Source organism: Pinus tabuliformis, chromosome 1_1 (assembly GCF_031772625.1).
Source record: "Pinus tabuliformis cultivar Carrire ecotype Pingquan chromosome 1_1, CPIR1, whole genome shotgun sequence".
NCBI classification, from domain to species: domain Eukaryota; kingdom Viridiplantae; phylum Streptophyta; class Pinopsida; order Pinales; family Pinaceae; genus Pinus; species Pinus tabuliformis.
The window spans coordinates 625894530-625908126 of NC_142297.1; the positions used below are offsets into that span (position 1 = coordinate 625894530).

Consider the following 13597-nt stretch of genomic DNA (forward strand, 5'->3'; position numbering starts at 1 on the left):
ATTCACACCTTGTTCAAGGATAAAGATAAGGATACTTCGGCTTTTCAATCTGAGGATGATTGATTTTTCGGTCATAAGTGACCTCTAAGGAAGATTGTCTAAAGCAGAGGTTTGACCGTTTTGTCGTTGCATTGGAAGATGTTTCCAAAGATGCGCTACTTTTCTTAAAAGACAAAGCCTTGGAACTCTTGAATTCCTTGTTTCTGTTTCACTGCAAAATATGGTACCCAAGGTTAAATGTTTTTCCTATATATTGTGCTCGGTCTTTTTCCAATGGATACCTTACACTTTGTAAAGTCACTGCTGCACAGAAAAAGATATATGGGAACTGAAAGATCTAGGACATCAAACAGCTCAGAGGATTGTTCTGGTTTCTGGTCCATTGCATTCTGTGCGAGAAATAAACCAAAATTTTCCAAATTTGGTTTCGTTTTGTCTCGAATGAAGCTTAATCAGTTAATCAAAGATGAAATTATTACCAATTAGCGCATGGTGCCTTCAGGAAAATCCCTGATAGAAATAAATGGAGATTTAGTAAACGTCGAGAGCATTGATCTTTTCTCGTTGATGGGATTGGTTCGTGGTGAATTGTCATTGGCAGACCAAGTAGCAAGGTTAAAAGTTCTTCGAAAGGTAATGAAGATGTTACTATATACACCTGCGCCATCCGAACAGGGTTCTTTTCGTTCAAGACTTCCGTTCTATCCTCGTAAACTATCTGAGCAATCTTAGGATAAAAGTTAAATGTAATTTAATGTGGACATAATGCACTTTTAAACAAGAACGAAATTTCAGGTCATTGGTTTGGCACCGACGTGAATCATAATACAGATGGCGCTGAAGGAGTTAGGTTTAGCCTTTTGGCTGATCTATATACGTCCACGTCCTCGGTATCATGCTAAATCGAATCCTCATGACCGTGAATGATGTTAAGGGGCACATAAGAAAGGGCCTACAATTTATTTTTCCGGAGCCTACAGAATCGAGACAATTGGATGGCGGAGAATTCAAGTAGCAGACAACAAAACCAGTGAATCTCCATCTGGCGGTTCGTTTGCAACTCGTGCCTAACCTCATGATATCTTCCAAGCAGTAAATACTTTATCTGATGTGTTTTCTCAAAAAGGGAGTTCATTTGTTCATAATATATTACAGAGAAGATCTAGGTTGCTTCCAGAAGAAACAGATGGATCCTCGGCTTTACTTAATTCACCGGTTCATATCACAGCTCTGAAATTTGAGAATTAAATTAACCAAGTTCTTCATGGCCTAAAAAAAACAGAGTCTCAAGAAGCAGAATATAAGTTTGCCCATGAAGAACTATATTTCCTCTGTTACTTACAATACCTTGTTGCTGGGAGAATTCATACATCCAGCAGTTGAATGCCATGGTGCTGCACGAATAGTCAGAGGCTGTGCAATTTATATCAGAGAAACTGGAGCACTTTGCCAAATAGTGGTGACCGGAATATACTCTTTAAATGTTTTCCTTTCTGCGCCAGTTATGATTCTTTTTATTTAAATTCATATTACAGTTTCAGGTGAAGATGATTTTTAGAGTTGGAAAGGGCTATTTTGTATACAGTAAGTCGAAGGCCTTAGCTGCGCTAAATGGTATGAGGATGGAAAACTCAAACAAACTGGAAACGATCTATGGGCACTGGGTTGCACTTTGTATCAGATGCTGTCTGACATATCACCTTTTAAAGATGGCAGTGAGTGGCTCACATTCCAAAGGATCATGGATAAAGGTTTCAAATTTCCTGAATATTTTTCTTATGAAGCACGGCACCTTATTGATTGTTTGCTGGATATGGACCCATCTAAAAGATTGGCTTCTGGCCCTGAAGGGTATGCTTCTCTCAAGAGTCATCCTTTCTTCAAGAGAGTTGACTGGGATAATGTTAGGGGTATGCTGGCTCCAAAGTTAGCCCCACCATTAACTGTTGACAAGGAAGATGAAGCTGAAGATGCTGGGTGGTTTCTTTCACATGCTGGATATGGTTCTACTAATGATGAAGCACCTCCCAAAGAGAAAGAGTTGGCCTCATCATCAGTGGCAGTAGAGAATAAGGAGCACAAGGCTAAATTTTATACTATCGATGCTTTTGACTCTAAATGGGAGAAATTTCTAGATCCAGGGGAGTTCATTGTGATGGTTTCATTGGTTAAGAAAATTCGGAAACTTTACAACAAAAAGATGCAGCTGATGCTGACAGACAAGCCAAAGTTGATATATGTAGACCTAGTCAAATTGGTACAGAAGGGTGAGATAGTTTGGTATGATAATCTTAAGGAGCTTAATGTCCAAGTGTTGAATTCTTCCAACTTTAAGATCTGTACTTTAAAAAGGATCACCTCATTTGAAGATTTGAAGACAGCAAGGAATACTACACTGACTTTACGTTCCAGTTGGGATTTATGAAGGCTTAATTTATTTGTGGTATGTGACAAATCTATCTCCTTCAGGTGTGAGGAGTATCTTGAGCAAAAGGTTATACCAACAGAAGGATCAAGACATTATTACTCATCTTCTGTGGACGGTCCAGTACGCAGTAAATTACCTTACATGGATGTTGTGGGAGGTTCCAAGAGTCCTTTAACAGAGGAGACAAGTTTTTCCTCAGGAGAGATATTTGTTGCAAGCAAACCTTTTCAAAACAATCAAGTGCTTAAGCCATGAACACTGATGATTATTTAGAAAACCAGAGAGGAAGAGTGTATTTTTTGAAATCACACAGCAGTTTCGTAGCGCGCTACGAAACTGCTGTAGGTGATGATTTAAAGCGCAGGGCAGCTAGTGTTATACTGTGAGCAGCTAGTCTGACACGGTGAGCAGGAGTTGAGGAAAAGGAACAGCTGTTTATCAAGACCACCTACAGCACATCAGAAACCTGGCATCATTCCATACCTGGGGTTATTAAAAGATTTGGGAACATGCTGCTATACTTTAGGAGAATGTTGGGAGACAGAGACCGTTAAGATAGGAGCATCTCTTCTGGTCAATTAATGAGCCATCAGCGCTCTTAAGCATCCTAAATCAGCATCCATTGCACCTGTAGCTCAGCCATATCAGATTAATTGGAGGAGGACAGCTGTCAAAGCATTCAAGAAAGCATCAAGTCTACGAGGAGAAAAGAATTATTGTTTTAGTTTGATTAGGACTTTATGTAATTATAGTTTAGCATGTATGTAATTAATGCAGTTAGTTAAAGGCATGTAGGAGTAGTTAATAGGAGATTCGAACTCATTCTAGAGGGAGGAAATGTATTCCTATATATGGTGAAAATTAGAATGTAATAGGGGTTGGACTGTATATACAAAAACAGAGTTTTTTTGAGCATATGTAAAGACTGTTACAGTAATGGTAAAACAGGTTGTTTCTTCTCAAGATTCTCAATGGATCACTGTGTTCAAATGTGATGATGGTTTAGTTTCTTAATGTTCTTTTTACAGCCTTGTTATAGCACAATCCCTCAGAATTCATATTATATGCTCTGACTTCCTGTATGTTTAGCAAGCTTTGATTTAGGTAAATTATGTTTGAACATCTGATGATGCAAAGAGCCTTGACTTCCATGAGATGACTGTGATTTTGTTTATTAACTGTGAGAGACTCCATAGCCCAATGAAGACTAATTTGATGTATGTCCAGCCAGTTATATTTTTATAAATGTGTGAAGAGTTAGCCCTCTGTTGTTGTGATTAATTTTCTATCAAAAGCCTGTGAGAGAGCCCTCTCTGATTAGGAAGGCTAATTCCTAGTCTAAAGTCTGGTCTGAAACAGTTACATGAAACCTTGCTTGGTTGCAGCCCCTAGTACTGGTTTTGTGATAACAGGCCACTTGGCCACCACCAAGACTGAAGTACACACTGAACTAGGAATGGTAAGATAGAAAAGTTTAAATTCACAACAAGGCTACAAGTCTAATCTATGAAAAAAGTAGTAACTTGTGAATATATCTACTAAGCTCTTCTCCTTCCACTGCGAACAACACGTGAGCCTCCATGGGTTGGAAATGAAGAAGGTGGTAGTGAAGAAGATGGTGGCCCTAGAAGTTGTGGCAGTAAAATTGATGTAGATGAACCCCCTCTTGTTGGTGTTGAAGCATGGAACTTGGGAACCATGGGACCGAATGGGGGTGGCATCTCAACTCGATCATCATCATCCTAGATAAGAGAATTGTCTAATTGCTCTAATCACAACACTCCATGCTCCAAATTAGGCTCCTCTGGATTTTTGTACCAAAACTTAAGGTCTTTATTAGGTTTTGCATCATCATAATAATGGGACAACACTCGCAAATTGTACTGAACATGAACCAGGTTCTCTGCTTGGTCTAAATTTAATCTGGTCCTTTTAACATTGTGGATGAAAGAACAAGAGATCCAATGCCTCTTTGCAAAAGAAGTGTTTACCACTTGTGATAGCACCCACAATGCCAAAGTTTGCAGAAGTGGAGTAGCACCTCATGCATGTTCCACCACTGAAGAGAAGATAAATTCTCTCGATCTCTAATTGCATTCATGCTCCCAAATGAACCAGTGCTAAGCATATAGTTGCTCAAATGTTTCTATAGCATGGAAAACTCCTCCTCATCAAGGACTAATTTACCCAATGCTTTCATATAACTAGATAGAACCTCTGGATCTAGGTGCGGTTTTCTCCTACTCCCTCGTCTAGGTGCTAGTGTTGAAATCCATGATGGATGATAATATTTAGGTGTTAGAACATATGCTAAGGCATGCAATGAAATTTTTGGCATTTCCCATCGTTTCTACACCTCTGCACAAATATAATTGTACAAGGTGATATCTCTAGGCTCAACAATGTCTTTAATCTGCCCCAACAAGCTATCCATTTGCTCATACACCTCCCCAATTATTGGCCGATCTAAATCTGCAAACTTAATCATATAATAAATTGGTTTGGTGAATTGCAAAGCATATTTAATATGTGACCAAAAGTAACTATCAAGAATAGTGTCCTTGGCTACATTAACACCATCTCCATTTGTTTTAATGTCATCCCATGATTTAGAGGTCATCATATTAGTTAAAGCTTGTCTCACCTTCACTAGCCAACTAAAGGTGAGGTGATAACTTGCAAATCTTGTTTTTGTAAGTTTAAGAAATTGCAACTTGGAGTAGTGCCATAAAAGTAGTTTACCTTTGTATGCCCTGTGATAAATTTAATGAGTTGCTTTCCTCTCTTACAAATCTCATTAATGCATACACATTATTTATGCTTCACAATATCATGCATCAAAAGGTTCAATGTGTGCACCAAGCACCCAAACCAAAAGATGTGCGGATGAGTACGCTGAATAATTTTTCCTACTGCCTTATGCTTTGTTGCATTATCAATGATCACTTGAACCACGTTATTAGGACCAACATCTTTGATTGATTGCAATAGGATATCTACAATGTTTTGGGAAGTTGCACTGATGGAGTAGGAGCCATGACATGCAATAAACACTACATCACTAGCAGAAACACGAAGAACATTTATCAAATGTTGGTTTCTAACATTTGTCCACCCATTTGATACAATGGATACCCCACAATCCACCCACAAATTTGTAAAATGTGTCAAATCTCTTTGAACTTTTGCTTTTTTCTCTTTCTAATAACACTGCTCTAGAATTCTCATAGTTGGCGCTCTTGTATCCTTTTGGCGCTTCATTGATGCCCTTAACCATATCATGCCAATAGGCAGAGCGAAACACATTGAATGGTACACCGCAAGCGCAAAAAAACCAGACTATCTTTTCATCCACATCATCCCTCCCAACAACATTCAAGAAATCCCCTATTATTCTACTTCCAGAGGTTGTATAAGTACCATGAGGAGATGCACTACCAAATCTAGAGGTTGCACTTGATCCAAAATGAGTTTTTTGTTTCTTGTTTTTTGTTGTTGTGCAACCTCTTCTATTTGGATGTATTTTCTTCTTTGTTCATTTGAAACCTTAGGGCAAATTGTTATACCCACGACACCTTTTTTCTCATCACTGTCCATCACCCCACAAAGATTCCTTCTCACATGAGTATATGAACCACTATATGGTTTTCCTCCATGACAACCAAGAGAGCACAAAAACTTGTAGCGTCCACCACCTTTGCCTCCTTCAAGTTTTTTTACATAATTCCACAAGGGTGTCAATGCATATTTCCCCTCTTGTATTTCAATGTCCTCTTCATCCCCTTCCTCTTCAAACCTTTCCTCGTCATCATACATTGGGTCACTCATATGGGGATCACTATCCTCTTGTTCTTCTTCCCTTCTATTCATACCCCCCCCCCCCCCCTTGCCATGATGAAAACCAAAAGTGTAATGATATATAGAAGCCAAAAGAACACCATTTTGGAATATGAATATAGATGGACAACCTGCAATGAAATGAGTGAGAGGAAAGAATGGGAAAGAATAGGAGAGGGAGGAGAAAAAATACAAACAACAATGATAGAAAAATGAGGGAGTTTGGGGTTTGCACTTACCTCTTTAGCTTTTGTAGACGGAAGCCCTTCTTTACTCCTCCAAGCTCCTCCTCCTTCACTGCTCCTAACTCCTCCTCCTTCACTCCAAGATTTCCTCAAGCCTCTCTTCTCCTCTGGTCTCCAAGCTCTCCAAAGATACAAGAGTGAGAAAATGAGAGGGGGAAATGATTTTTATCCCCATCTATTTATTCCTTAACTCACCTTAAACCCACCTCCAACTCAAGTTAAAGCAAAATAAAAATAAAAAATAAAAAAAGAAATGTGCGTCGGCCACCATGGAGCTGCTTGTCAGGCCTCGGATCCACTCAGGGTCCATACGGATCTGTACCCGATTTGCCGCGGATCTGAGGTGGATCCTCCAACAAAACCATGGTTCGGAAAACTGGAATTTATTCCTCAATATGGCACTTCATGATATTATTGAGCCTTTGGAGGGCCCTATGACATGCACATATTATTATTTGGCCCCTTGTGAGGCTTATTTGTACATTTGTGAGCTAGTTTGGTGGGCATGTCAGCACTAGGGCTTATTATCTGCACATTATTTTATCATTAGGGGCTAATGTAGGCCCATAGGCTAATTCAAACTCCTTAGGAGGTTATATATTAATGCTGGATACATTCATTTGCATCATCACTTGACTTGGGAACTCTCTAGTCATAGAGAACTTTGCATTTTCTCCCTAGAGGATATTTTTTGGACAGGGATGAATTTTGACCTATGGATTTCGGCTATTTATCTTGTCTTGGAGCTTTGTCTTGCGAACAAAACATTGGTTGGATATACTCTGTAACATTGTAAGTGGATTTTTGATGTTATTATTCTTGTTGCTGCATATTGCTAAAATTAGCAATAGTTGTTGCAAAATTGAAATGTGGAATTGAGCATGTTTTCTCTAATTTAATGTTATGGGCCAATGTTATATGAATGAAATGTCCTAGAGATTAATTGTCTCGATAAGCTTGCATCATTTTCTTTAAAGTATAAATGCTTGAAGGTCACTTTTCATTCCTTTCTCTCAACATCAAATGAAGTCGACTTTTTGGGCCTCCTTGATCAAGAAACCAAGTTCTTACTCATTGCATCCTTGACTCCATATCCCCAAGTGAAATAGAGGCTGGTCCCTTAAAGGGGTGATCATTTTTACTCTCGTTTTACAATTTTCCCCTTTTTCCCCAAGTCTAGCACCATTAGGTCACCTAGGGCATCAATTTCCTGGGAATTGACCCAAGGAAAAACATTGATCTCCTCCAAATTTGAGGCAATTCTAATGGTGGAGTCTCTGGAAATCCCAAGCCCTAACTCTAAGATCAAATTTTGCCTAGGCATCCCCAAGGCTAGATCTCAACAGGATCAATTCAACCTTTTCAAGTAAATATTCTTGTTTGGTCCTTTCCCCTCACCTGGTCTAGGATACGAACATCATTGGTTGTTGCATTCCATCCCCGAACCTGGGCTGGTTTCACTTGGCCCCATGTGGTCCCACTTCTCAATAAAGACTATTTGTCAAGGACCATTTGGGAATCCAAGTTTCCAAGGATTATAGGGATTGAGAAACTCATCTATAAACCTATCGTTTCTCCCTTGACCCTCCAATCCTCACTCCTTGGTCGACCAAGTCCCTTGCTTAAAGACCAAGCAATTTCCTTTGTTCATTCCATCCTTGGGAAAGGGTTTTCGGGGTCACTTCTCACCCATCCATTGACATCTACTTTACAATGTGATCCCTACACTACTGGGACTCCTCCCATCGGTGAAAGTCCATAAAGAGCAAGGAGACTTAGTTGTGGTGACAATGGGCTAAGCCTCCACTGTTGCCCTTAACCTAGTAGTTGCCCTCTTAGGAACCCCTTTTAGCTCCCCTGCTATTTTGAGAGGTAACAGTCCTGATACATCATTGCTCATGCTGGAGTTATACTCTTGTATCATGGCATCTCTCTAGATCTTCTCACCTATAGTCTCCTTAAAAGTGGAAGGCTCAGGCTTGCTAACACTGCTCGACAATACCATATAACTAGAAAATTTGGTAGGTGGTCTACTTTGCCTATAAATGTTGCTAGGAGCCACCTCCACATGCTCCTCATCATCTCTCAAGGTCTGCTCGGTTCATCTCGGCCTCTTGGTAGAGCTCAAAGGAATATCTAACTCAACTTTTGAATCTGTTGACTGTGTGCCTGTTGTTGGTGGTGCTGGTCCTTGTTTAGCTTTAGGAGCCTCTCGCTCTCAATCCTCTATCACTATTGGTTCCTTGTCATGAGATCTCCTAAGAGTACCACCCTCATCAAATCTAACATCTTGACTCAATATCACCTCCCTCTGTGCTTGAATGTAAACTTGATAGGCTTTTGAGACCTCACTATAGCCCACAAATATGCCCCTCTCAGACATGCGCTCCAACTTAGTCCTCTTCCCTGTAGGAACATGGACATAAACCAGGCTATTAAATATGTGCAAATGACTCACATCCAATTTTACTCCTATAAACAACTCCTTAGGAGTCATGTCCTCCAAGACCCTGTGAGGACTCTTGTTCTTCACATACACAACTATATTGTATGCCTCTGCCCACAAAAACATAGGTAACTCCTTATCATAGATCATTGTCCTCGCTACCTCCATGATGGTCCTATTTTTCCTCTCGACAAACACATTTTTTTGAGGGTTATAAGGCGCTGTGTCCTTAATTCCTGCATCCCTGAAAAAATATTGGAACTCATTGGAGGTATACTAACCCCCATTATCAGATCTGAGCACCTTAATCTTCTTCCCACTCTGGTTCTCCACAAGAGCCTTGAAATCCTGAAGACCTCATCCTTGGGTCTTCAAGGAATAGATACAAGTTTTATTGGAATTATCATCTATGAAAGTCGCAAAGTATAAGGACCTTGTGATCGATGTCACAAACATTGGACCACATATATCTTAGTGCACCAAGTCTAACACAACTTTTGACCTGGTCTCGTTGTGATGATTCGGCGCTTTGCCCTGCTTTCCAAGCAAACACCATTTACACGCTCCATCCTACTTCACCCAAATTTCTAGAAAACCAATGACCAACCTCTGCACCATAGAAAGAGCTTTTTAGTCTAGGTGCCCCATCCTCATATGCCAAATCTTGCTTTGGTTGTCACTCATGAATGAGAGCCTTCACCGACTACCCTCTCAATAGATAAAGATCCCTGTCCCTTCTACCAATCACTTGCTTCTTGCTGAAATCAACCCCTTTTGGCTCAACATCCACTTCACCTCACGTATAGTTCACCTCCAAACCTCTGTCTTCTATAGCTAAAATTGAAAGGAGATATTTCTCCAAATTAGGTACATATAACACCTCCATGATGTCACCTGAGTCCATCTGGAACTCAATACTCCCAGTGCCTTCGATTGCATACTTGGCCTTGTCACCAAGCTCCACATGTACATCTTTGGGTCTTCTGGTCATGTTGGTAAAGACCTCTCAAGATCCCATCATGTGACGAGATGCTCCACTGTCCACAAACCAGACACCTCTCATGACGGTTCTAGAAAGGAAAAATACTAAGGTGAAGTTTTTCCCAAATATCTCAGTTGTCTCCTCCATCTGTGCAGTAGTTGTTGTAGTAGTCTTTGCCTTGCCCTTCTTTTTGTTTAGACGCTAACTAGCAAAATGCCCGAACTTGTTACAAGCAAAGCATTTGACTTTGATCATATCCTTTTCCTTTTTATTTTGTGAAGATCCTCCTCCACCATGTTTTTGCTTGGTCTTTTCCTTGCACTTTTTCACTTGTGCAACAAGAGTAAGTTCATCTTTCTCTTCACCGTTTTTTCACTGTTCTCCAATGAATGAGTTTTCCCAGATCTCCTTTTGGGCAAAGTCATCCCATAATCAGCGCCAATCAGGAAACTGTTGACGAGCAAGAATCCCATTCACAAAAATGGACCAGTGCTTTACACACCCCTTCAGAGCAACTTTAACTAGCTCTGAATTATGCACAATTTCCCCAACAGTTGCAAGCTCATCACAAGCCTACCGGACCCTCATGACATAAGATGTCACGGTCTCAGATCTGTTCATTTTAATGTTGTTTAACTTTTCCCCCAACACCATTTTTCTATTATCATGCGTACTCTGATAAAGGCCGGTCAGAGCTACTAACATATGTCTTCCAGTGTCCTTCCCTGATATGTGAGGAATTTATGATCCCCCACACCATTAAAATTATGCAACTTACTTTCCTATTTTTGACCTTGTGCTTCGCTGCAAGGTTTGCTTGAAGGGAACTTGTGCATCCCTGCTTACTAAATCCTAGGGACCATTCATCTTCAGAATCATGGTAAATCGCTCTTAGGGATTGAAATTTGATACCCTTGTCCAACCTATCTTCATATCTCAAATTGCTCAATGATGCCATCTCCAGAAATTGACCATGGCCACAAAACCCAATTGTTGCCACAAAAAGGAAAACTTGTCGCTGCAAATCCTTGTGATCTTAGATCTCTCTTTCAAAGTCTTCTAATCTAGCTTTGATACCATGTTAAATTTCTAATACAACTCAGTTTTATTTTCTCACCACAATTTATTTTATCGCAAACAAGTTATTTATTTGCCCAAATAAACACTGAATCACCTAAAAGTAAAATCATAGGTATTTACCCAAATAAAATCATTGAATCATCAAAAAAGTTAGGGTTACCTATTTTGGTGGGTAAAGGGAGGAACATATCAAGAGGATTTCTAACAGTATCATAAGGGTTAGAGCAAGAGCCCTTGACACCAAGGTTGGTTTTGTATCTAATTTGTCTCTTTCCTTTTTATGCTCCTCTCTTTTTTGCTTGGCCTTGTTTTCTTTTAATTTGTTAAGAATGTTTTGCATTTCCTCTCTAATGTCTTTGGAATCACACGGGACAACTTGGCCTTTTTGACTGGCCAAGTTTTCTTTCCAATTTAGCCTCTAAGTGACCCGACCCCCTGACCCCTCCCGCCCGCGCCAATTATGTATTTCTTGCAATATTTGCAATAAATGTATTTTTCCACATCACCACAAATCATGTAAGGTTTTGGTCCTAACCTCTAGGACCCTTGTTAAATGCAAACAAATCTACAAATATAAAAATGAAAACCCTATCATAAGTTTTTTGCAAGTAAACAAAAATATTTCAAATCTGCAATGTTATGAGAGAAAAAGGAGGGGCAAATTGGATGGGCATAAGAATTTGGTCAAGGACACCTCCAAGATTGTACATGGGATATGGCCTCCAAATTGGATGTCATATCCACTGCAAATTTCAAACAACCCACAAATAATGCCAAACAAGCTCTAAGCTCATTCCGAATTACAACTCTTTAATACAGCTCAAATGCTCACAAATCCTCAATGAGAGAGTTGTGACGCAAACATGGGGCAAGATCCTTATATAACAATGTTTAATGGGTTGAGGGAGGGTAGTTATAGAGTTTTTGAAATTTCTTTTTTACTTTAAGAAGCGGATTCTTGTTGCAGTTGTGCCCAAATCAGTTTGGTAGGGAATCGGTGGAACCAACTAGTTTGATTGGTTTTGTACCAAATCAATTTGTTCAGCAACTAAATTGGCTGGTTTGAATGAATTTGTACTGAATTGGCTGGCTCAAAGTGAACCAATTCAACAGCTAATTGAAGGGTTTTAAGGGTTACAAATTGACCAGTTTTGGTTAGGACAATTAGGTACTATAAATACCACAATGATGTAATAAAAGAGTGTATCTATCAACGCATAGGATGACTCCATTTGATGATAAATTATTATAGTTGATATTTCTCTTGTTTCGTTGTTCATTTTTCAAGTTTGATAATAGAATATTATAGTTTATAATATATATTTCCTGTTTTCTATCATCTTCTAAACAGTATTGGGTGTTCTGAAATTTGTATGCATTTCGACACCTCCATCTTTGTCCTTCATATCTTAAAAGACCTTGTTTCCTTGTCGGGTTGGTTGCTTTTTTGAAGTATTTTCCAACAAGTCTAAACAATGGTGAGTTTATTTCCATTATGTCTGTGTTTTTCCGGTATAAATCTTTTTAATTTACTTCATTAGTTTGTATTGATATGGTTTTCTATATTTTCCTTTGGAAAATCTAGTTTGAAATATGTTGGCTATGCAGTTTGTGCTTAGAGAGGACATCCATTCCGCTATATTTTCTGCAGTTTATGTAATGTTTGAATAGGTTAATTTTGGTCTGTCACCTGGTTTATATTTGTGTTGTAGGCAACAATGTAGTCTATAAAGAATAACTAGTGCAAAAAATGATAAAATTGGCCATTAAGTTCGGTAAAGAGAATTGATTGAAGTCTATTATATTCGTGGATTATACCATGGTCTATTGGTAAATGCTTTCAATTTTCAAGACTGAGGTGCAAAGTTCAAATCTCATGGATTCCCTCTCCATGTTAAAGTGGGTTACATTGTGATGCTAAGTTCAGGGTCATATCTCTTCACAAACCAAATAAATGATTTTACCCATCAAAGAGATAAACACATCTACAACTTCCTAAAAACATGTCAATACAGACCAAATAAATGATTTTACCTATCAAAAACATAAACACTACTACAACTTCCTGAAAACATGTCAAAACATCATATTCTGTTAGAAAGCATATCAGGTTTGTGCTATTTTCAATTTTTTGTTTTGTTTTTCAATTTTATTTTGAAGTTTGAAAAGAAAGGAAACAAATCTTAGTACATGTGTGGATACACTAAGAATCGAAATTTTTTAAGAAGCGAATGTCGATTTCTCAAACCATAGTGGAACATGGGGATAGCACAGAGTTACATATGAGCCAAGAGCTCAAAATTAAAATTTGCCTTAGTTGGCACTCCCATATATTGTTTTTAGTGTTTCTGACCTTTACTTTTGATTTCTATTGTACTCTCTTTCGTTAAACATAGCTTTCTTGTTGGGGATTGGAACAAGGCCATGTACTCTGCCTTTACTTGATAGAGCAACTGACTAGTATTGTCTACACCAACTAATGCCTGCTCCATGGGAGCGATGAGAGATGGTCGACTTCCAAATTTTGGCACAATTTAACTCTGCTATTCAGCAAATTCATATTTATTATTATTAAATAG

At 38.9% G+C, this 13597-nt stretch overlaps 1 protein-coding gene across 1 annotated transcript; it reads left to right on the forward strand.

Moving 5' to 3' along the window:
- Nucleotides 1-489: 489 nt before the first annotated feature.
- On the forward strand, nucleotides 490-2683 carry LOC149214869 (3-phosphoinositide-dependent protein kinase 1-like). Its single transcript, XM_089389532.1, has 3 exons — nucleotides 490-633; nucleotides 1682-2280; nucleotides 2470-2683. Exons 1-3 carry the CDS (start codon nucleotides 490-492, stop codon nucleotides 2681-2683), a joined length of 957 nt encoding a protein of 318 aa, XP_089245658.1.
- Nucleotides 2684-13597: the final 10914 nt, after the last annotated feature.

Excerpts from the sequence above, each read along its gene's own strand:
- LOC149214869 (XM_089389532.1), top strand. The coding sequence starts at position 490 with ATGGTGCCTTCAGGAAAATCCCTGATAGAAATAAATGGAGATTTAGTA. Across the intron at positions 634-1,681 it reads GGTTAAAAGTTCTTCGAAAG|ATGCTGTCTGACATATCACC; the intron begins GTAATGAAGATG and ends ACTTTGTATCAG. Across the intron at positions 2,281-2,469 it reads CAGAAGGGTGAGATAGTTTG|GTGTGAGGAGTATCTTGAGC; the intron begins GTATGATAATCT and ends TATCTCCTTCAG.